The following is a 25,507-nucleotide window of genomic DNA, read 5'->3' on the forward strand; positions in this document are numbered from 1 at the left end:
TGCAATGCGGGAGATCTGGATTCAATCCCTGGGTCAGGAAGATCCCCTAGAAAAAGGAATGGCAACCTATTTCAGTATTCTTTTTTTTTTTTTTTTTTTAATATTTATTCACTTATTTGGCTGCACCAAGCCTTAGTTGCAGATGTGGGATCTAGTTCCTGGACCAGGAAACAAACCTGGGCCCCCTGCATTGGGAGCTGAGAGTCTTAACCACTGGACCAGCAGGGAAGTCCCCCATTTCAGTATTCTTGCCTGGAGAATTCCATGGACAGACGAGTCTGGCGGGCTACAGTCCCTGGGGTTGCAGAGTTGGATACCACTAAGTGACTAACACTTCACTTTCATACTAGAATCTACTCATTATCAACATATTAAGTTGGAGTTTTGTAGGTATATTACCTGAGTTGCATCTGTTTATCCTATAGATCCTAACCATATTTCAAATATATAACGTGGGCCACTATAATAAGATATATATGTACAGTGTAATATAATCTCAATTTCATGGCTTGATCAGGTAGCTAGTTTGACAGATTTTTTTTTTCAATCAGATGGTTGGTTGTTTGGTAGAATTAATGGACTTATTTGGAAGACCCAAGTCAGAACCATGTTAACAGTAGAACTCTGGGCTGCTTTCTGCCAAGAAAATTTATACCCAAAGAGCAATTGCTGAATGCAGTAACTGCAGCACTTTCAACAAGAAAGCACTAAACTGGGAAATCAAAAATTGTCACACACATATGACAGGAAGAGAGATTTGGTACTGAGATTTCAATATGTCTGATCATGACATACAAAGAACCTTTTGGAAGATTTCTGGTCTGTAAGAGAAGAGAAGTACCAGATGAAGTGCATGTAGCCATACACACAGCTTTCATAAAACCCAGAATGTGAAAATAACATAAATATCATCATTAAGAGTGCTGGTTCCTATAACCTCACGAAGTAGAGGGTCTTCAAGAAGAAATATATAACCTGAGTGAAGTCGCTCAGTTGTGTCCAACTCTTTGTGACCCTATGGACTGTAGCCTGCCAGGCTCTTCCATCCATGGGGTTTTCCAGGCAAGAATACTGGAGTGGATTGCCATTTCCTTCTCCAATATAACTTGAGGTCAGCCTTTAAAGAGGCAGTGTTCCGGGAGTTGGTGATGGACAGGGAGGCCTGGCGTGCTGTGATTCATGGGGTCGCAAAGAGTCGGACACGACCGAGCAACTGAACTGACTGAACTGATTGCTTTCATAAACGCAGATTCATCCATAAGACCAAAGTGATGGAAGATTAAAAATCAAGGTTTAGCTTTAAAGGAATGTTTGACACCGTGCTGGAGATGATCTTATGTCTTCATTTTTAAATCTACCCCTATGTTTAGAGGCCAGAATACAAAATGTGCATTCTCTTCTGCAGAGAAAACCACAGGTCACTAGCTATTCTCTTAAGAGTCATTGCGTAGGCTGCCCAAGTACAAAGGAAAACTCAAGAAAACATTTCATTTCAAGGACCATTAGAAACAGAAAAAGAGAGAGTGAGAGAGGTCAGGGAAACCAAACTTCTTGCGAAGAAAGTTAGGTACTCTTAAAAAGGAAACATTTAGAGAAGGGAGGAAAACCTAAAACCAAACACGAGGCAAAAACACATATCTGACAATCCTCCTGGAGAATCACCAACTTCTGCCTGGTCTCCAGAGCCATGGGGAAGAAAGCAGGGCCATTCTCATCAAGAGCATTCTATGTTTCTGGGTCTCAAAGCAGAATCAGCCAACAGAATTAATTGTGTAATAATCCTAGATAATACCACCTCGTGATTCATTAAAAATGGATGAAGTGCTGGACAGCGCTCTCTGGGTCTTTACTAGCCAAGCAGGTCATCTCTCTCAAACCTCCTCTGAGGTCATTTCCCTTCAAACCTTCTTATTCATCCTCCTCAAACCTTCTAACATGGAGCGGGCAGGCAAAGGAAACTTACCAAGAAATATGAGTGAATAAATCAGTTTGAAAGTTTCGTTGAAAATGAACACGACTTAAAACCTGAAAAGGATGACTGTGGGATATCTGGAAAGACAGTTACTTGTATGAAGAATATTTATTTATCTTGGCAGGAATAACTCTAAATAGAAAGAATGCATTTAAAATGGACAATGGTGTTACCTTTCTAAAATAAAACATTTCTAAACTCCAAAATTAAAAAATAAAATGCACAACAGCAATGACAGAGTACAAAAATATGAGGCAAGGCAACAATTCATGGTGCTTCCATAGTCAACAAAGAGCAAAAAGGAAATTAAAGCATCAAGCTCTACACACAAGCTCATTGAGCATTAGAGGCTCAGCGCTGCTCTTGGGAGATCTCTTGGGGTTAGGACAGGAATGAGTCAAGGAGGGATGTGTTCATCTGTGAATCTGTGGGATGCAAGTTCAGTAACAGTTCTTGGCTTTTAACTTCCACTACAAGAAATTAGAGGAAAAGCTGCATGATTAATCTTGGTCACAATCTATGCTTTTTTTTTTTCCTCCTTGGGATTGGTTCATCTGTGAATTTGTGGGATGCAAGTTCAGTAAAAGTTCTTGGCTTTTAACTTCCACTACAAGAAATTAGAGGAAAAGCTGCATGATTAATCTCAGTCACAATCTATGTTTTTTTTTTCCCTCCTTAGGGAATATTCTGGTAAAATCTAGAGTCATTTTGTGCATGTTTTAAACATGTTCTACCATGGAAATTTCATTTTGTTCTGAGTTCTGCAATGACTCAAAAACTTTATGATATGTAGCTGGTATAATTTTGTTGTATTTTCAGCCATGTCCTCCAAGACTCTCGGTATATGCAGTTATCATGGATGAACAGGGGCTGATCAGTGTTTTAGGGATATGATGTCTGGAGTAATTTGAGGAGAGGGTCCCTAAGACCCAGAGCCAAGTCTCACCTGGAAGCATGTTTCGCCTCCCAGAGACCCTGAACAAATCAGTCTTTTTTATTTTATGTTAATTCTTTTTTTAAAAAACCTTTTAAAAGATTTGTTTATTTAAAAGTAATATCCTGCTGAATATTTTATGTTTTTTTTCCAGAAGCCTCTTTATTTTTTTAATATAAATCTATTTATTTTAATTGGAGGTTAATTACTTTACAATATTGTATTGGTTTTGCCCTACATCAACATGTTAATTCTTTAAAGAAAAAACAGAAACTCTTTCATAGCAGGTGGTATGTTTGGGACACACCCGAAAGTGCCACCACCTGCTATTTTTTTAAATCAATTTTTGTAAGCAATCGGATTTTTTTCTCACAGAGGGGCTATGGGCAGACGGTTAATGAATTCTGCATTCTTCTCATTACCTGGTTTAAATGTTTTGTTTGCTCTGAGTACACAGTAATTGCTGTGTAAGTACATCTCAGGAGCATTTTATCCCGATGGAAACAGTCCACATTCCTCCTCAGGTAATCTCAACAGAGAAAATGATAGACACGGGAAGCATGGCTGAGCTGCTTGCAGACTGGCTTTCTTACCATCTGCTTCTTTGTAATGGCTATCCTGTGTACACTTTTGGTAATTAACAAAATGCCATTTCCTGTACTATAACCTTGAAGTTTATCTTGTGCTGTATTTTGACTTTAATTCATTATACAGTCTTTTTTCCTACTCTCATTTCTGGGTTATCTGAGGGTGACCTCGCCAGCCACTCAAGAAAACTGCCTTCTCTAGCCTCTGTTAGAATGGGAAATTTGGTACTCAAAGTGTGGTCCAGGGACTAACAGAATGGGCACAACCTGTGAGCTAGTTAGGACTAAAGAAGCGCAGTCCTGGGCCAGACCTACTGAATCGGAAGCTGTATTTTAATAAGACCCCAGGTGACTTATGTGCACTTTGAAATTTGAGAAGACTGGCCTATGAGACAACCAAGTTTATCATTAGTCTTTACACTCAAACATATAGCTGCCAGATGATGAAACCATCGGCTTCACCTGTCTCTCTGATGCTATCTTAGGCTAATATTTGAGTTGTCCACATTTACTTGATGGAAAAAAAAAAGACTTTCAGAAGTCCTTTCTTTTGCTTTTCATGTGCTTCCCAGCTGCAGTAAAAGAAACAGCATGTTTTGGAATCCAGAGCAGAAAAGCAGCATCTGGTTTGAAAGATCTGATAAATCTCAAGAACTTCTTTTCCGAAAGTCTTTCTGGCATTTATAAGGGAGAGGAAAAAACCTCCAAAATGATTTTCCATCAAGAAATAAGAAAGATTTATATCATGTAACATTATAAACTTATAAAATGAAGATAAAACAAGTTTCTGAGGCATAAAATTTCATTCTTCACTGTTTAAGATAATATTTTAGACAGTTCTCTAGAGGCCAGAATAAGGATTGACTACAACTTGACCTCTATGAAGGGCATCCCCCTGATTTAGATGTTTATTGCTCTAAGCACAGACCAGAATTGTCATCACTTATTCAACACATTTTTACTAAACGTCACAGGGGACCATGCTTTGTAACTCCGCCCATATCCCACCTCGTGTACAAGAGCCCTTTAAAAATTCAAAATTGTACACACACATGCTTAAGCCTCTTATCTTATTCACATTCCATTGTTGCTCCAGAAGACCTGAAGGCAAGTCATACCTACTTTCAAACAAAGAAAGTGCACAAGGATCACGTCTTTTGTACCTACAAATGGCCTACTAATTTCCCAGCTATAATATCAGTGATTCTATCCCAGAATAAGCAACTGATGCTATTATGCAGATCCCATCGCTAAGGGACCATCTCCTCTGGAAAGGACCATCTTCTGCCCCCTGCGGCTCTGATTCTGGTCCTGTCAGTCATCTATTCCTTCACGTTCAAGGCTGCAAGAACCACCTGTGTCCCAAGATATCCTTAAATTGGGCACAGCTTTTAAATTGGGACAGTTTTTACATCTGGAAGCAGCTTGGCTACCCAAAGCAGCTAGCATTCTTGGAAGAGTTTAGCCAAATCCAAAAACAGAATCTTACTAAAGATGATTTTCATTATTGCAGCCTCTTACTCATAACCACTGGTGCAAGCTGCCAAAAAGCACTTCTTACAAAACGGGCTGTGTATCCTCCTAAGGCCCCGCACCCCCACCCATTCACTCCCTTCCCCAGGCCACAAAATAGAGCCTGTTTTCTCTTCCTCATAAGAAACTAATAGGGCAAGGACACTGGCAACAACAATCAATCTCTCTTTAAGAATCCATTTACTTATCATAATTTTTAAATGTCTGATTCTCACTCCCTTTATTGCAACTGCAAAACAAAATCCCAGTCCAAGAAATTGGAAAGTCCTCTACTGAATTAAGCACATTGAAATAATCAAGTGCTGAAGGAGAGAAGCCTCTGGTCACAACCTACTTGCTTCTACTCCGCTGGCCAGCAGCCTGCAGCGTAGAGGCCTGAGTGAAATTACGGTACATTAGTTCCTTTTGGTTCGTCTCGAAGGTGGCTCAGATTTTGTTCATGCTGAAATTTGCCACTGATTTCAGCTGGACTTTCTCATTAACTAATGTTTATGTTTCAGTGGGGAGATATTTTAGCATTAGCATCCTCAGCTTGCTCAAACAGGAGCTAAAAGCTGAGCAAAATCTTCCTTTTAAAACCATTTCCAACATAGTTGAAAATGCTGTATGTCATCATTCCACTCAGTAAAATCGGTCCCTCCAAATATGTTAGTTTTGATATGCAGATGCCAAGAGGGTAATGGAAGATGGGGGTTCAGAACAGCCTAGAAGCTTAGAGCACCTTCCTTCAAGGGTGCACCTCTCCATGTATTGATAACCTCTGCATGAGCAACAAAGTGAGGTCAAGGAAGTGGGATCTGTTCATGCATTTCCTATGCAAAGAACTGGGAACCTCACAGGATTAAATTTCCACTTCAATTGTATAATTCTGTATGTGTACTTCACAGAGATAATGACTATTAATAATTCATCAGTATCCTTTATTGTATATATAGGGAGTTTATTGTAGGCTTCCCAGGTAAGCCCTGGGGTGAAGAATCCACCTCCCAAGCAGGGGATGCAAACTTGATCCCTGGGTCAGGAAGATCTCCTGAAGGAGGAAATAACAACCAATGCCAGTATTCTTGCCTGGAAAATCCCTTGGACAGAGGAGCCTGGCAAGCTACAGTCCTTGGAATTAGAAAAGAGTTGGACACAACTTAGTAACTAAACAACAAGAGTTTGTGAATAAATGTTCTTTCAAGTTAAGTCATTCATTATTTATGACTTAGGGATATTATATTTATTCCTTGCTGGTAATCATACCTTGAGCATCACCAAAAAAAATTACAATTATCGTCTTGGTAATATATTGATGTGTGAGTGCATGCTAAGTCGCCTTCAGTGGTGTCCGACTCTTTGTGACCCTATGAACTGTAGCCCACAAGGCTCCTCTGTCCCTGGGATTCTCCAGGCAAGAATACTGAAGTGGGTTGCCATGCCCTCCTCCAGGGGATCTTCCGACCCAGAGATCAAGCCCTCATTGATATTCTTTGTTAAAGCAAAATGTTTTTTTCTCTTTTGAAGAAGGGTGTGTGTGTCTTTGGGGGTTTGAATGACTTTCCAGAAACCCTGATGGCCCACAGTCAAGGTCAAAGCATATAATTAATCTTGTGTATCAGGAAGCCTTTTTTTTTTTTAACTCGATTATTCAGTATGCTAAAGAACTACAGTCAGAGGAACTTAGAGTCAAAAATAAAGCCAAAGAGCTTAGGAAATGTTTACTTTTCTCCTGCTAATGAGGACCTGGAACAGAGACTGGAATAATCCCTCTAAACCCCTTAACATTGGAACAAGTCTCTACTTACAACACCGGTTATAATGCTGCACACCTGCTCTGCTTTCTCTCATCCTTTTTCTATTTCTTTCCTCTGTTGTTAGACATCACCTACCTCCTCAGAGGTCTTTAACATCCCCTTCAGATACTCCAGAACCACAACAACCAGCCACTGAGCCTTTTAGATCTCCCTGTACACAATTCCAAACAACCCTGTTCGTTAAAACAAAGGGAGATCATTATAAAAGAAAATGCCAGAAGATTCATTTCACCAATAAGAAGCAAACTGTTTCTCTAGTAGAAATTTTCAGCAGCAAATACAATTTTTAGATTTTTCCAAAGAATCCTTTTAAAGTTACTTCTTCATAAGTTGCTTTAACACGTTGGAGAAAACCAAAAAGGTACATATTATTTTTAAGAAAATGTCTCCTGAATGAAAAAGATAATCAGTCCTCTTGGAAAAGTTGATGAAATGCAATTTATTTTTTATCAATGCCACATTATTTTTGATTAGATGTACAGTTTATTTACTATCTCAGAAATGTTTTTATTATATTAAAAACCTAATTAATTTGAAGAGTTGAGTCACTACAGCAGAATTTGGTGCTTTTGTGGTGGCTCATTCATTTCCTGATCAGGGGAAGAAGGAAAACGTGAATTCAATCAGCACAACTAATAAGCCCAGAAGTAGAATGTGTGTATTTACATTCTCCATTGAAAAACACTCTTATGGGGGGGGAAAATCTAGGAAATTCCCCTTCTCCTTACCTTTTGTTAGTTGCAAAATAAGCATGTCTCCAAGAGTAAGGAGTTGCTGGGAGTCAGTTTTGTCTAGAGCCCCTCCCCCACCAATAGGCATGGACCACCATCTCTGCACCATTCACGCTGCCCGGGAGATCAGCCGAGGGCATACCACCTTCACCTCTACAGCAGTCTGTTTGAATTTCCCTTTGAGGCTCTGCTCCTTTTCTCTTTCAATCCCTCCTGTTATAAACTTTGGTTTGAGTTATAGCAAAGCACTATCTTGCTAGAGGTTAATAAAGGAAACTAGAGAAAAACTACAGTCTCCATAAAACAACCCAAGCTTGCACTGAGCTACCTCCAGGACAGGCAGCAGACATGCTAATCAATGGTGAGAGAGAGTCTGACATCGATAAATTCAAAGACTTCTCCAGGCAAGAACAACTCAGAAGGAACATTCCAAAAAGCCCATCGTGCTCCAATGGAAAGAATTTGGTTCTGGGTCAGAGAAACCTGGCATGTGCTGCCAATCAGCTGTCTGAGCTTGGGGAGGTTACTTGACCTCTCTGAGCTTTGGTTTCATCATCTGTAAAATGGTGATGGCATTAACAATGCTTCGGCAGTAACAATGCCTATGAGCACAGTTGACACAAGATTACAAAGAATTAATATAAAGGGTCCTGTCCCACTGTATAGCGTGTGGAACTCTGCTCAATGTTATGTGGAAGGCTAAATGGAAGAGGAGTTTGGAGGAGAATAGATACATGTGTATGCATGGCGAAGTTCCTTCACTGTTCATCTGAAACTATTACATTGTTTCCTTATCAGCTATATCCCAATAAAAATTAAAAGTTCAAATATATATATAAAGGGTCCTGTTTATAATAAGAAATCCATAAATGGTAGCAATATTTATATCTGCACTTCCAAACATAATGTTTTGCACAAAATTAGAATTCATAAATACTGTGGAAGCAAAGGAGGGAGAAAAAGAGAATGACAAAGAGGCACACAGGAAAAGGGAAGAGGAGATTTGAAAAAAAAATTAAGTTTACCACAGACAGACATTTTCCTCCTTTTCATTAATAACATTTCTGATTATAATAAATATTTACCGCAGAAGCTATTGGAACACCACGGACTAGGAACACGGTGGACTCCTCTCCAGCACCGCAGATCCTGCAGATCAGAACCCTCCTCCTGTTATGGCAACCACGTCCACCTCGCCTCTGGCAGCTACATGTCACCACCAGGTCTCTGCTGTTCCAGACCCCTCTCACCTCTGCTGAGACCAGGAAGCCCAGTTTCTCCTGCCCATCAACCCTGATCTACAAAGACAGCCACTATTGAGCTTTTCTGTGTCTCAGAAGCCCCTCACTAGTGCCTTCCTCATCGCCTTAATGAAGGGACGTTCCTCTGAACTCTCCAGGTGAACATATCAGGGCCCCTCTCTGAGGCTTTAGTCCTCAAATACTCTGCCAGGACAGTCTGGCATCTTCTCTTCATTCATGTATGCCACCATTTCCCACAAGATTTAGGGAGCCAGCCCAAACACACACTGGAATGAAATCCAGATGCCCTTGTGAGGATGCTAGTCCTGAGTCATGGGAGAATGCCCAAGAAGCTCTTCTTGAAGTGAGAAAATGTTAGTCACTCAGTTGTGTCCAAATCTTTGTGACCCCATGGACTTTAGCCCACCAGGCTCTTCTGTCCATGGAATTCCCCCAGCAGGAGCACTGGAGTGGGCAGTCATTCCCTTCTCCAGGGGATCTTCCTGACCCAAGGATTGAACCCAGGTCTCCTGCATTGCAGGTGGACTATTTACCACTGAGTCACCAGGGATATATACAGGTTTATATTCTGCCACCCTCTCCTTCATCCCATCTCACATTCTCAAGATCCATTCCCAAGCACATTTCCCTGATCCCTGTCTGCTTTAGTCAAGTCCCGAGGTTCCTTCAATGGAAAATCTCATTCCTCCCACCAGAAGGAATGTCCTTCCCCAGCCGGATCACCCTGAGTCTTGACCCTAATCAGCCACGTAGAATAAATGAGGGGTTGTGGGTGGTGTGTAAAGCAGCCTCCTTGGACGGGGCCTCAGCCTGGTCTCCGAGCACCAGGAGGTTGGCCTCCTCTAGGAAGAAGGAACAGCCTTTTTGGTGAGGGAACCTCAAGCTCACCCAGGGGTGGTCCCCACTGCAGTCTCTGTGACCCACTACTTCCCTGTGAGGAACTTAAGGACAGGAGATTGCCAGGGTGAGAGACTCAGCCTTTCTGATGATTCAACTCCTCAGTTCAACTTATCCGATTAGGCCTGAGGCCTGGTTTTCAGCACCTTCTGCCCTCCACCTTCAGGAGAAGAGAATCTCCTCAAATGTGTCTTTCATGCCAAGCCCCAAGTACTTTGATTGCACTTAACAACCAATCAGTCCCTACAGTCCTGATGATTACCATGCTTCCCACATCTCTCAGATGTTGTCGATGTTGTATTAACCCATACATACCTTTCCACACGCACCCCATCCCAATTCATCACAGCAGAGTCTTAGTAATCATGTTGCTATAGCACCTCCTATGGCTCTCGAGGCCAGTATTACTACCTATGGCATTCTGGCTAAGTTTCCCAAAGATACCTCTGGGGATTTTATCCATTGGCCCCCTTAGGTTCACTCCCCACCTTTCTCCAACCTGCTTATTGGGTGGCCAACATTTATGAGCTGAACCAATGGGCTCCCCAATTCTCTGCCTTCCCATTTGCAGATCAGGGCACAGGAGCAGAGTGAGGTTGGAGTATTTGCTAACCACCTTCCTCCCTCCCAGGCCTCATACTGGTAGCGGCCACATCCTCCTATGAAAAACCACAACCCCTGTCAAAGAATTCCTCTCCTACAGTTCTCTTTGAGATCTGAAAATCACTTTCTCCTGGTCCTTCAGCCTACGCTGCCCACAGCTTCACACAAGTGTTTGAGAGTGTCTCACCACCCCCTAGTTGGTTTCCTTAATTCTGTCTTCATGTTTGTAAACAGCCTCTTCGTTTAATTATACTCAACATCCCACTGCAGTATATTATTTGTTTCCCACCAGGACCCTTACAGATGCTGCATGTTCAGTCATGTCCAACTCTCTGCCACCCCATGGAGTGTAGTCCACCAGGCTCCTCTGTCCATGGGATTTTCCAGGCAAGAAAGGGTTGCCATTTCCTTCTCCAGGGGATCTTCCCGACCCAGGGATTGAACCCAAGTATCTTGCATCTCCTGCACTGGCAGATGGATTCTTTACCACTATGCCACCTGCTACAGTCACTTTTTCTCAAATTCTGGCAAGCCCTTACTGCTTCCGCTTTTTTCCCCTAAGTTTGTTTTAGAAGCAACTCTTTCTCCCAGAAACTCCTGATGGAAGTTCTGAGGGATTGGTTGAAAACACCTGAGTGGAGCCATCCAGTCTTATCCCTAATCCTCTTCCTCCACCCCAGTGGCAACGGCAGGCACTCACATACTTTTCACCTTAGAGTGACCCTCTTATCTACCAACAGATCTGAAGGCTGGGTGGATTTTGCTCATGCCCTTTGTTCTGGGATGTCCACCTCAGCATCCCAATCCTAGATCATCAATCCTAACATTTGCTTTCCTGTTTTCATGGAGACTCATTGATTCCTCATTCAAGGAGGGCCCCTGGTTCTAGTGATGAAATGCCAGGGATGAGAATACAGATTGAGCCACCTTTGGGACTCATGGTACCCTGTCATCTGTCTGTATTCCTTACTGAATATGACATCCTAAATGTGCAAATAAAAATAACCTTGCAATTCATTTTAAGTGTGATTGTTGTTATAATTCCAAGTGTATGAAAGACAAAAGAGACTTTTGAAAGTTTTCGTGAATTCAAAAGACAGAGGAAATGCTTTATTGTCATTAACATAGATTTTCCTGGTGCAATGTGAAAAAAGAACGAGGTTAATTTCAACCCCCAAAATGTCAGAACTAAAGACACCTGCATAACATTAGAGTGTTTTAAAAAAAAAAAAGTCACAGAGAATCAGCTGCTGTAAGATTTTAGAGAGGGAAAGAGCTAGACAATCACAGACTTTTTCCTCTGAGTCAGCAGTGCAGTTTTACCCCTACAAACACAGAACACTTTTGAGTTTAAAAAACTACAATTTAAAATATGCTCAGTGGTAAAGAATATTTGTGACTTGGATAATCTGGGACATATCTTTGGGGGAGTATCATTTGAGTCTAAATGCATAAGTTTAATTTCATAAATTTTTAAGATCAAGTGATAGCTCTGATTACATATTTTTTCTGAGTTGTTTGTTTGTTTTTAACCACAAAGTAGTCTCTTTATCAAGGATCTAAAAGGGACTTCAGGAATTTTTCTTGGGAAAAGAATTCCCTAAATCCAGACACCTTTCAATTTGAGCTACTGTTGCCCTCCCTTTTTTAATCTGAGCAGTCTCTATATCTTGTGTTGGTAATCCCTCAGTTAAAAGGAAAAGTAAGTTCTAAGGGAGCCTGCAATTGGATTTTCTTGGAGGGCATGAGGACTAAAGCGTTGGTTTTTATTAATTCTTGGCACTTTGATCATAAATCTAGTTGGAGACCAGTCATTAAATAAGACATGAGAATTTAAAGGCTTTTCTAGCCCCATTTCCTAATTATGCCCAAAGCATTTAAAATATTGGCTTACTATAAATCCATGTTGGAGGCAGGTTATGATATACAAGTTATGTTCTGAGACTCAAGGTGAAGAAAATTTAATTTGTAGTGGGTGAACCAGAGAAATTTTGTCAGGGAAGGCACAAATGCTGTTTTGCATTTTTAGCGTAAGTATGCTGCCTCAGCCTTGTGCCTGAGCTGGGCAGAAGGAAGATGTATAGCCTCCTGCATAGGTGGGGTCAAAATTAAACAGTCCTTGAATTCAGGGGGTGTAGCTGCTCATGCTGCCCATGCAGGTGTGTCCGTGAGCCTGGCGCCCTCCGGCTGTGTCTGCAGGTCACACCAGCTTCAGATGGTCTCACACTCCGTGGTGGCGGTAGAGCAGGCCCCGCAGTCACAGCGGACCGCCACAGGGTAGCTGTAGAAGGGGTCGACTCCAGGGGCACAGTTGGGCAGCTTGACCGTCACCTGTTTGGTCTCATTGTAGGTACAGACCCGATGATGGGCTTCGATGTAGGGGGGTTCCAAAATGGGCTTCTGTCCCCACAGGCAGAAAACAGAAAACCCGTTAGAACATACCGTCCTGTTTCCTTTTCTCGGTACCACTCATCACTATAAGAGATTAGCTTGTTATTCATTTCTTTACTTGTTAATTTCTTTACTTGTTTCCCTTCCAGTAGAAAGCAAATTCAACAACCACCTGTTGAATCAATAAAAGAAAACAGAGCAAGGCAGATTCCTTAGTGCCCTACGTGCATCTCAAACCCTGCAGTCAGACCTAGTAGGCTTGAATCCCTGATCTGCCACTTGTTGGAGACCTTGGAAAATCAGTTTCCTCATCTGTAAAACAAAATACCTACTTCCCAGCATAGTTGTGGAAATAAGGTAAGACGGTAGATGACCAGCACCAAGTCAGCGTTCAGTAAGTGTAGTCTATCGTACTTATCAGAGCAGTTACAAGAGTAAGAAAGTAATATAAAAATAATAACTAGCAAGCCTTCAGAGGACAGCACTTTCATTTGTCCCAGGCAAGTGAAATATGTTTAATGGAGGTCCAGGATGCAGATCTTACATGCATGTCATGGGAATATGGCTTTGCCTTCATTGAGGACCATGTAGAAGAGTTAAATTCAATATCAACTTCTTCCTACTATTTCTCAGATAATGTTTTATCCTTTCTCAGTTTGCTTCATGTCCTCTTATCTTCAGTAATCTGGAATCCCAGGCAACATTGCCAAATAAAATACAGGATACCCAGTAAAATCTGAATTTCAAATAAACAGCAATTTTTAGTATAAGTATGTCCCAAATATTGCATGGGATAGACTTATACCAAAATGGGGGAAAAAAAAAAAGGTTGTTTATGTGACATTCAAATGTAACTGGCATCCTGGCTTGATTGGTTTGGTTATTTGCTAACTCTAGCTACCCTAAACCTAGGCCAGAACAAAGGCTAATTTCATCAATAGTTCCACCTTCAAAGTAAATCCAGCCACTGTGTCATCATGAATATCCTTATTTTCAGACATGCTCCCCAGTTAAGTTACCAAAAATAAGTGCTTTATCAATCAGAAACTTTCAGATTGTGGGGAAAATAAACCTCATTCTTTTATCTACTTTCTAGACATAGCCTCCATTTTCATACCACAATAAAGGCATACATAAAAGCTGACTGACATTAAGGAGAGTCCTGCTCTTTAATAGTCTCATTTCTCCAGTGAGAGCATAGTCCCTGACCTTCTGTGGGTGACCGCTACCCAGTTAAAGCCATTTGTTGATTTATAAAGGGAAAAGAAGATGCGTTCAATTAAAGGGAAATTGTAGTTTGAGATTTTAGCCCAGAAAGAGCTCCAAATAGCCTCGATAAGGCTGTGAGCAGGGGAAGGCACTGCCAGGCCACGCCCTGAACACAAGGAAGTTTCTCACATAACTTTTATGTCATGTGACAGCCACAGTATCTGCAACAACTGAATTTTCATTTGTTATTATGTCTCAAGCCCCCAAATGATGGGGAAATGAAGCTAACTTGGTGGAGTTGTTTCATTTAAGTTACAGGTTTCATTACCATAATCCAATTCCAATCATAGGGCCATAATTTTATCCCAATGATAACAGGTTGCTCTCTGAGTCCCTGAATAGAAGGATATTTTTCCTAATAGCAGTGTCCTTTCATAGTGCTCATGGGCTTCTAGTTTAGTGTTCATCACTCAATTGTGTCCAATTCTTTATGACCCCATGGACTGTAGCCCACCAGACTCCTTTGTCCATGGAATTCTCCAGGCAAGAATATTGGAGTCAGTAGCCATTCTGTTCTCCAGGGGATCTTCCCAACACAGGGCTGGAACCCAGGTCTCCTGCATTACAGGTAGACTCTTCCATCTGAGCCACCAGGCTTCTAAATGGGCTCAATTTGATGAGAAGATGTATAACTCCAGGAAGGGATTCATCCCTTTTAATTCAACATTTATTGAATGCCTTGCTTATACACGTCTTTTGACAAGAGCCATGAAAAGCATAAGAATGAACCTCTCCACTCAAAAAACTTAAAACCTAATGTGTGGTGGAGAAGGAAATAAGACAAAAAAGGTAGATGATGGTCATGGGCTGACCAAAGAGTCAGAAAAGGCTTAGAGGAGTTGGTTCTGGAGACAGGCACCAAGGAATAAATGTGAGCAGGAATATAAGAAAAGGACCAAAAGTAAAATTTCATGAGGAATACTGACTAAAACCTTTAAAATCTAGTCTCTCAGGCAGAGCTAATAATATGCACAGTGCCTGGGAAAATAGGCAGATGGCATATTGCTGAGGACCTTAAAAGGTAGTTACTGAATTTGCAGCAGTGGGTGATCATTAAAGGTTTTTGGAGCCAGGGTGACAAAATCAGAGCTAGTACTTCATTAGGAACCAATTCAGGCCCTAGTGGGCAGAGGCAGCAGTCACTGTATGGTGTGATCCTACGGGGTACTGAAAGGCGCTCTATCTCCTCACCCCTCAAACATCTCCTCTCAACCTTAAAGCATTCTAACTTTGATTGAGATTTTTATCCCATTTTAAATGTACAGTCTCTTAAAAAGCTGCATATAATTGTATATGAAGAACCTTAATAGATCTGTCAATGATGATCCCTGAGGGACCCAGGAATGACTCTAGGGGAACAGAAGAGAGCAGGGCTGAAGGTAAGGCACTGAAGGAGGGGCTGAGGACACGTCCTCACCTGCTGCTTAGCTTAGGGCCTTACTTGGTAACTGGCTGGCATTTTAAAGGGGGAGGAACACAGGGAAGAGTTTGGGTTATAAGCGTGAACCAAGAGTTTATTCTGAACTTTCCAGTGACTCCTTGCATGACTCTGCAGTCAGCTACCAATTGAATTCTTGCATGTCATCTGTAAAATGGGCAGAAAAACAGCACATCTTGGCCTCCCAGAGATGATTCCCAAATAGACAGACGCATGTCAATCAAATTATTAATTTTATCAATGCTTCGTTAGAAGGGCGATATCATATTTCTTTCAGATTATTTTTGGAAGATTCCAAGTAGTTGTTTTTTGTTTGTTTAACCCATAACAAAGTATAGATATCCCAGCTCTATCTCATTTCATTAAGAACTTTAATACTTTGGCTTCCCTCATGGTGCAGTGGTTAAGAATCTGCCTTGCAATGCATGGGACACAGGTTTTATCTCAGGTCTGGAAAGATCCCACATGCTTCAAGGCAACTGAGCCCTGAAGTGCCACAGCTACTCAGCATACACCGTAGGGCCCCTCATCCTCAACAAGAGAAGCCCCCGCACCACAACTAGAGTGGTCCCCTCTCTCCACAAGCAGGGAGAGCCCGCATACAGCAATGAAGACTCAGCACAACCAAAAATAAAAATAAAGAAATAATTTTTTTTTTAAGTGAGTACTTTAGAATCAGTCCAAGCGACATGAAGGCATTGCCACCAAAGCCTCTTTTGGGACTCACCTCCCAGGTTTCACAGCGGCCCCAGCAGGCATCCGTGGTGATCCGAAGGCCCCTGCAGCCCGGCTTCTTGGCCAGAAAAGTAAACTCCCTCACTGCACAGCCCACAAATGTGCGCAGGTTCTCACTGGAGGTGCTGATGACACAGCCACAGCCAGCCAGGAGCAGGAGGGTCATGGGGCCAAGAAAAAGGTACACCAGCCTCATGCTGTTCCTCCGAGAGGGAAAGGAAGGAGAATTTATTAATAGATCTAGCTACCTCTATCAATGCAATGGACATGAACTTGGGCAAACTTCAGGAGATGGTGAGGAACAGGGAGCCCTGGTGTGCTGCAGTCCATGGGTCTCGAATAGTCGGACACGACCAGGCAACTGAACAATAACAACAACCTCCATGGATAATGTGTTGGTCACTATCAAAGGGACATTGCCCTTAGAATTTCAGGTCACTAAACACCCAACCCTCCAAGGGTATCCTAAGGCTTTTCCTTATGGTATCCCAACTGCTGGATTTGTGCATTAAAGAAGTTTGTTCCAATAACCTCTTCAGAATGAATACAGAATATGACTAACACCGAAAGTAATGCATATCCTAACATGATACATGAACACACACGAATTATTTTTATTCAGATCCAAGGTATTCGGTATCATGCTACATGCTTCACTCGAAATTATATTTCCAGTGTCATGGATGAGAAATGGAGAGAGGTAGACAAATAATAATGGCATGCCCCATATGTATTGTTACTAACCCAACCCAGCACAAAACCATAAAACTTGGATATGCAGAACAGCCCTCACATCCGACTTGGTGGCCATTGATAAAAATGTGTCCTAGTTGCTACAAATTCCCTTTGATCTAAGCCTCCACTGTAATAGGCATCTTGTGACTAAATTTAAATCTGAATGATGGCAAGCATCAGGGGTATTTAAAACACAACCCCACTCAAATACCAATCCACTATCTATCCTGTCTGTTATTGTTGTTCAGTGACTCAATCGGGGACCCCGTTGACTGCAGTATGCCAGGCTTCCCTGTCCTTCACTATCCACCTGAGTTTGCTCAAACTCATGTCCACTGAGTTGATGATGCCATCCAACCATCTCATCCTCTGTTGCCCCCTTCTCCTCCTGCCCTCAACCTTTCCCAGCATCGGGGTCTTTCCTGGGTCTTGATCATTTCCTGTGCTTTTTCAGGAGCCAGAATCACTTCTTTCATGGTTGGCCCACCAGACAGACATACCTGAATGCTGAAATGAGGGTGGACTCTCCACTTGCAGAACACCCTCAATTCATTATGATTTAGACTGCAGAGTTATTTATTCCCAAACTTATCTCCCAGTTCCTACTTCTGACCTGTCACCTTAGCAAGGCTCTCTGGACTTACCCTCAGGCAGAATGAAGTTCCTGTATGGAGAAGCACTTACCTGATCTTACTGGAGCTGACTCGCCTGTAAAGCTGAAACTTGTACTCAAGATTTTGGAAAGTCGCAGTGAGTGGTACAAGTTTGCTCTGGGTAAATGCCTCTACCCTCTGTGACTGGGCTGCTTGATTGCTCAAATATATAGGAAAGGTCTTGTCAATCAAAATGAAAAGGGAGGCAGAGCCTTACAGGAACCACTAAACACATCAAAGCCTTGGAATATAAAGCCGTTCTCTATTTTCCAAAAGTGATTAACTTAAAGGGTGTTGTTTTGTTTCTTAACATCGCCTATTGAAAAAGAAAGTTACCTTGGTGGGTGACATAATCCTGGGGAAACAGTCAAAGGTAGTTCACCTGGCTCTGGAAGACCAAGTGCACTGGGGCAAGATGGATTAGATTTTCCTTTGCAGTAATCACAACTTTCCTTCTCAATAGGAGGCAGTCACCAGCTGCTCACAGCACTCTTTCCTTTAACTCATAACACATTTCAATGCATTGAAAGATAAAAAAACAATAATTCTTCCTGGGAAGAACATGGGATCACTAACTGAAAGGATGGAAATCATGGTAAGAAACATTTGAATGTCTTAAGATGCATTAAGTATTAGAGCATATTAATAACACCTTAAAATGAATCACACAGGAAACAAATATTAAGGTATTCAACACGATTATCTTCCAGCAAGGGACTTAAAATGACTTTTTATTTTTTCCATGTAGTTTTCAGCATCTTTCACATTTCCTACTTGGGCAGGCTTCTCTCATAGAAAGTTGGTTAGTACTGATACTTTAAAAATTAAAATAAACCAATAATTATCCATTTGTGCTGCATGTAAGGATATTCAATGCTGTTGTAATAGAACTGCTTCATTTGATTTCTGGTTCTTAAAGTTTAAACTAAGAATGAAATAGCATTCTTTATGAGTATGAGACACAGTTTATACTCCAATCTGCAATTGTAGTGTGTAAATGGATTAAAAATCTCATTGTTCATGGCATTATTGTGGGTGCGCTAAAAAAATTAATGAAGCAGACATCTTTCTAGCCTTTAGGAGTTTATATATCATAGCTAATAATGACATATTTCAAGACATTTAAGGTGCACATTAAATAAATATGATTCCAAATAAAGTTGAAACATTTCTATTTTCAACAAAGAAAGGTGTTCTTTAAATAGACTTGCTACTCATTAAGGGTTTGATTTTTTTTCAAAATATATAACAACTCTTAGTGAATCCATCACTATATCATCAATATACCTATCTCTAGAGTCAGATTATCATATGTATTTTATAGAAATCGAACTAGGCTTGGAACAAAGGACTTTCTTCAGCCCTTCAGACTGAGAAGCATAAGCAGACCTGGGGTACTATAGGGACAGACTGCTGACCTGACGTGACTGTCCTAACTCGCTGAGCCAATGGGTGGTGAGCTGCCATCCTGACCTGAGACTGTTCAGTCCTTTTGGAGGAGACCTGAAACATACATACCTGGGTCTGCGATGTCACAAGATGAGGAAAGACAACAAAGAGAGGCCACGAAGTGCCTTTCTTCTCCAGCTGGGCTGTGGCGTTCTGCTTGCACCCCATCAGCAGTGACCTTATAAGAATGACCACTTATAGTCACTGAGTGCTCTTGCATATGTTACCTCTAAATCTTATATCAGTTATGTAAATCAAACTATATTGTCTTCTTTTTCCATTGGGATAAATGGAGGCTCCGTCATTTTGTAATCTCCCGGTCTCCAAAGCCTTCGGAAACACTGAGATGGCAAATCAGTTTGTTTCATCCCTGTAATCAACTGCAGTCAATCGAAGGTACCACCTGGAACACTCTGTTAAGAAAGGCCTCAGGCTTCCCTGGTGGTCCAGTGGATAAGAATTTGCCTTGCAATGCAAGGGACACCAGTTTGATCCTTGCCCTGGGAGGATCCCACATGCCACTGGGCCACTAAGCCCGTGTGCCACAACTACCGAGCTTGCACTCCAGAGCCCACGAGCTGCAACTTCTGAGCCCACACGCTGCAATTACTGAGGCTTGCTGTGCTCCACAACAAGAGAAGCCGCAGCAATGAGAAGCCTACCCACTGCAACCAGAGAAAGCCCACCTGCAGCAACGAAGACCCACCACCACCAAAAAATAAACTAAATAAATAAATAAGAAAAGAAAGGCCTCTGAATCCATTCCTAGTACAGAAAGCTGTGGCCCACCAACTTAATCATGAGTGTAGGAAAAGGGGATGGCATATGGCTGCCACTTTTTTGCCGTCCATGCACTGTGCCATGCCACCTGCCTCTCTAGAGGCAGTGAGAGGGTTGCTGTGTGATTTCAAGGGTTACTTAAGGCCCTGATACCCACAAAACATCTCAGAATCTGTATCTGCAGGCTTCCCTTCCATTTTCATTGACGTTCCCACCTTTAAAGTCATTCTTTTGATACAGCAAAGATGTGGGCAATGTCTCCAAGCACAGATCCAAGAGAATCTTCTCTCATCTTGTCACATTATCTTCACTTCATTCATTGTTACCTTGGAGGATGAGTCACAAGATGTAGGTTTCCTGGGGGTAAGGAGCAGGGAACAGGGGGGTTGGAGAGCAGTCATCTTGAGGTCTAGGGGAGCATGACAACAGAGGAGGGAGGAGCTGAGTGTCAGCATCTTGAAGGGTTGAGGCCTGGTCCAGAGTGGGCAGTCCCGGACAAGGGAGGACCAGCAGTGTACAGTCTGTGCAGGAGATGGAAACACTGCAAGAGCCTGGTAACTCTCTTCCCTGGTTCAGCCAAGCTGATTCTCAGTGGCACAACTTCTTTTGTGACTGCCTTGGGCAGGTCACTTCTCTCAGCCTCAGCTTCCTCATCTTCAACATGAATAGGTCAGACCTGATGACTTATGAGGCACTTTCTAGCACCAGAACTTAAAGATTTGCAAATTATTTATGAATATAACAAGCTGAGGGCAAGTCAGGTAGAGAATCTGAAGGTTCATATTATAATAAAGACATCTAGGTGTGTGTTCATCGGACTCTGATACTTGCCAGCTTGTGATCTTGGAAAAATCTCATAGCCCACTGAATCTCAGTTTTCCACAAAACTGAAAATGCCTTTTTCAAAGGGTTTATGTAAGCATTCTACAAAATAATGTCTAGAAATTGTTTATCTCAGGGCTTGACACCTCATAAGCGGGAAATAAATGTTTTACTCTTTTTTTCACATTGTCATTGTGTGTACCCCTAAGAAAAAAGAAGCTGCCAGTAAAAAATTATTTCTGTTCATTATTAGGCATATCCTGATTTCAAAGGTATCAAATGTGGAAAAAATGCAAGTCTGAAAATAGAGGAAGCAAAGTCTTTGGGGGCTAGAAGACCTTCTCAGCATCCTGAAACCAGGAGACTTAGGTGGGTACCAACTGTGATTTCCCACAGCCTATAGTGCTGTGATCTGACGTTAAAGTTAACACTTTTTAAGTAGGAAAAGGGCTTCCCAGTTGGCACTACTGGTAAAGTATCCACCTGCCAATGTAGGAGACGCAAGAGATGTGGGTTCAACCCATGGGTCGGGAAGATCCCCTGGAGTAGGAAATGGCACCCCACTCCAGTATTCTTGCCAGGAAAATTCTATGGGCAGAGGAGCCTGGCGGGCCATAGTCCATGGGGGTCACAAAGAATTGGACACGACTGAGTGACTGAGCAAGCGGGAAAAAAGTCTGACATATTAGATTTAATTTATAAGATTCAAATCTCATACTTCATGTGTACCACAGTAACAAGTTTTAATGTATTAAGAAATCTTCATGAATACTCTGAAACAATTTCAGTTCTGACCAAGAATAGAGCCAAAGTAACTAAGCCAAGCAGTGCATACGGCATCCCCACAGGTAACTCAGTGAGAGCCCCCAGGAACTCAGCTGTCTGCTTCATCGATTACAATGATCTGTTAAGAGTTGAGAAAAGACATGCAAGCTCTGATACGTTTCTCCTCATTGTCCTCTCAGAATACACAGTGCTGTGTCCAAGGGCCAAATTAATTAGCATGATGCCTCCTGAGGATGGGTAAAAAAAAGGCCACAAATGAAGCTCTGTGTTTCAAGGAAGTGATAGAATTCACAATTTTCTAAAAACAGATACGAGCAAGGCCAGCCTTGGACTTTTCAAAGTTTGATGCTGCTTTTAATATCCCTTATTTAGATGGAGAAGAAGATCTTGGACTTTTCAAAGTTTGATGCTGCTTTTAATATCCCTTGTTTAGATGGAGAAGAAGATCTTGGATTACAAATGTAGATGAATGGCAAAGTCTTGAAGAAATGAGTCTTATTGAAAAGGCATTTCTTCCTTTCAAAGCACTGGGTATTTGTGGGACTCTTCGTTTCATTGATTTAGAGAGATAACATTTGCCCTAGATGATGGCGCAGTTGCTATGGCAACTATTTTTTTTAACGAGACTAAAAATAATGAAGCCTGTGTGTGATTTACTAGGACAAGTCAAGCCTTTCTCCACAACTGTCTGAAAGAAGTATCTGTCAGTTGTCACAGATTTATTTCAGATTAAGGGGCACATGGTTTAGGCGCTGAAGCGGAATGTTTTTATTTCCGCCTGACTCTTCCACTTTTGAATGTCATAGCTTTGCAGGGCATGGCAGACACATGCCTAATAGAAAGGAACAGAGAGGAGCTTAATGAGTCACAAAGAAGCATTCTTTATTTCAAGTGTATCCTGTATTCTCATTGGAATGAGTCCACAAAGCGGCTGGGTCCCCAAATCCTTCATTTGTGATTCCCTAGGCCGTCGCACAGGGCCAAGGTTGTTGTTAGTTAAGTTTCGAAGCAACAGCACCTCATTTGTTAGCTATTTGGCTTTGTTCCAGAAAAAGGTTCCTAGGATCACAGCCCCAGAGTACGGGCATATGTCTGTGTGCACCCATGCTCGTGCCTGAGTGATGGAGCAGGGTGATGGGAGAGTGAAGACGTGGAGAGCTGGTCTACTCTCCAGAGTTCTCGTTACATAACTTTACACATATTTATCAAGCAACTACTATGTGCCAGGCACTGTCCAGCACTGGAGTCACTGGGTTCATTTAAAAATAAAAAGATGATGTTGGGAAAGTGGAATAGCTAACAGCTAAGAGTGGTAGATTTCCTTCTTCCTTCCCTTTCTTTACTTTATCCCTTCTTTCCTTCTTTCTGTCCTTCCATATTTTATTGACTGTTACCATGTGTCAAACACATGCTAAGTAAATGTGATGCAAATATGAACAGAGCTAAGAACCTGCCCCAAAGAGTCAAAATCTAGCAAGGGCAATAAATAAACCAACAGATATATGATCCAGAAGTTGTACTTTAGGGCATTTATCCCAGAGTCATGGACATTTATATTCACACAAAAAAAACCTTTCATACATGTTCATGGCAGCTTAATCTATAATAGCCCCAAATTGGAAACAGCTCAGGTTTCCTTCACTAGGTGAATAGTTAAACAAATTATGGTCTATCCATGTCATGGAATCATATCTCAATAAAAGGGAACAAACACACCACAATTCATGAATCTCTGGAGAATCATGCTGAGTGAAAAAAGCCAGTCCTAAAGAGATATTTATCATATGGTTCCATCTATATACCATTCCTGAAATGATAAGATTCTAGAGACAGAGAACAGACTGAGTTGCCAGTGGTCAAGGCTTCCCTGGTGGCTCAGATGGTAGAGAATCTGCTGGCAATGTGGGAGACTGAGGTTCAATTCCTGGATTGGGAAGATCCCCTGGAGAAGGGAATGAAAACCCTCTCTAGTATTCTTGCCTGGAGAATCCCATGGACAGAGGAGTTTGGCAGGCTACGGTCTATGAGGTTGCAAAGAGTCATACATTACTGAGCAACTGACAATTTCACTTTTCACTAAGGAGACTCAGAGATAGGAAGGAGATGGATGTGATTACGAAGGGCAAATGTAGGATTTTTTGTGATGGTGGAAATGTTCTCTTCACTGTTGCTGCTAAGTTGCTGCTAAGTCCCTTCAGTCGTGTCCAACTCTGTGCGACCCCATAGATGGCAGCCCACCAGGCTCCCCCGTCCCTGGGATTCTCCAGGCAAGAACACTGGAGTGGATTGCCATTTCCTTCTCCAATGCATGAAAGTGAAAAGTGAGGCCAAGCTTGCTGACCGTGCCGGGGTCGGGGTCAGAAAGTATTTCCTGCCCGCTGTCATAGTTCGTCTGCTAAACTGCATCGTCGCTGTGTCCCAGAACATGGGCATCGGCAAGAACGGGAACCTGGCCACTGCTCAGGAATGAATTCCAGTATTTCCAAAGAATGACTACAGTCTCTTCAGTAGAAGGTAAACAGAATGTGGTGATTATGCGTAGGAAGACCTGGTTCTCCATTCCAGAGAAGAATTGACCTTTAAAGGACAGAATTAATATAGTTCTCAGTAGAGAACTCAAGGAACCTCCAAAGGGAGCTCATTTTCTTGCCAGAAGTCTGGATGATGCCTTTGAACTTATTGAAGATCCAGAATTAAAAAATAAAGTAGACATGGTTTGGATACTGGGAGGCAGTTCTGTTTATAAGGAAGCCATGAACAAGCCAGGCCATGTTAGACTATTTGTGACAAGGATCAAGCAAGAATTTTGAAAGTGATGCGTTTTTCCCAGAAATTGATTTTGAAAAATATAAACTTCTTCCAGAATATCCAGGTGTTCCTTTGGATGTCCAGGAGGAAAAAGGCATTAAGTACAAATTTGAAGTATATGAAAAGAACAATTAATGTGAAAATGTTTTCTGATCTTTTTCAAGCCTTTCTCCCCCCACAAAAAAACTATATATTTTTTGTTGTAGAGACTTCTGTTCACTTTAGATTATCTCTAAGCAATGTACTTTTATTCCCTATTAACCTTTTTTATTAATTATTATTGGAGTATACTTGCTTTACAATGTTGTGTTAGTTTCTGCTGTAGAACAAAGTGAATAAGCTATACATATACATATATCCCCTGTTTTTTGGATTTCCTTACCTTAGATCACCACAGACCATTGAGTAGAGTTCTCTGTGTTATATAGTAGGTTCTCATGATTTATCTGTTTTTCACATAGTTGTGTATTCCCCATTAATCTTAACTAGACTATATCAGATAACATTTGTTAAACATTTCTTGCTATAACTGTCTGAATTCCCATTAAGGGCCAGGAATAGGTTACCAGCACCACCTAGGGTAGAATATATCTATCAAGACAGCCCAAAGTGGGAGAGTCCCCTGGTGGCAAGAATTGAAACCAGAGCCTGTAGAGCTAGGGGGTAAGTTCAAAGGTCAGAAATGGACAATAAACAGAAAAACTAGCAATCAGTTATTAAATTAGATCAAAAGAGGGACTAAGAATTACTCCATATAGATCGCACTATGGAAAAAAATTCTGTTCACTCAGACCATTCTACAAGGATAGTGATAAACAGGTACAAGGCTACCTTTTGATGGTTAAGAGAACATCTGAGACCTTTAAAAACTTTGTTTCTGACCTTCAGTGAGATTTCACAGGATGTTAAAATGATAGAACAAGAATTGGCTGCTCTTTACAAAAAAGGATAATCTAAAATCAAGCATAATGGCTAAAAATTTAAAAGGTAATAAATTGAGAATGAATATTGCTAGAAACCAAAATTAGTAAGTTAGAAACAAAACCATGTTTTACCCATCTTATTAGCAAAGATTTAGATTACTAATATAAAAAAATAGCATTTTCCGAATTATAAATTGGTACAACCTTTTTAGTGTGTAAGTTAGCAATATCAATTAAAGTTCAAAATATTCTGGGTTTGGACCCAGAGCTTCCACTTCTAAAAATTATTCCTGAACAAAGAGATGGGTCCAAGAATATCTGTTGCAAAATTTTGTTTTAAACCTGGAAAGAACCCAAATGTTGATTAATAACAACTATTTAATATGTCTATAAAATGTAACAT

General features: G+C 41.4%; 1 protein-coding gene and 1 pseudogene across 1 annotated transcript; one reads left to right on the plus strand and one right to left on the minus strand.

The window, feature by feature from the left end:
• Positions 1-12,207: 12,207 nt before the first annotated feature.
• On the minus strand, positions 12,208-16,396 carry GPHB5 (glycoprotein hormone beta 5). The gene is made up of 2 exons (XM_027552833.1): positions 16,141-16,396; positions 12,208-12,715 (listed from the first exon to the last, which is right to left on the minus strand). The coding sequence occupies exons 1-2, from the start codon at positions 16,342-16,344 to the stop codon at positions 12,527-12,529; spliced, it is 393 nt and encodes a 130-aa protein (XP_027408634.1). The 5' UTR covers positions 16,345-16,396; the 3' UTR covers positions 12,208-12,526.
• A 7,369-nt stretch (positions 16,397-23,765) lies between these two features.
• LOC113899534 lies at positions 23,766-24,335 on the plus strand (annotated as a pseudogene).
• Positions 24,336-25,507: the final 1,172 nt, after the last annotated feature.

This window comes from Bos indicus x Bos taurus, chromosome 10, assembly GCF_003369695.1.
Source record: "Bos indicus x Bos taurus breed Angus x Brahman F1 hybrid chromosome 10, Bos_hybrid_MaternalHap_v2.0, whole genome shotgun sequence".
In the NCBI taxonomy this organism is placed as follows: domain Eukaryota; kingdom Metazoa; phylum Chordata; class Mammalia; order Artiodactyla; family Bovidae; genus Bos; species Bos indicus x Bos taurus.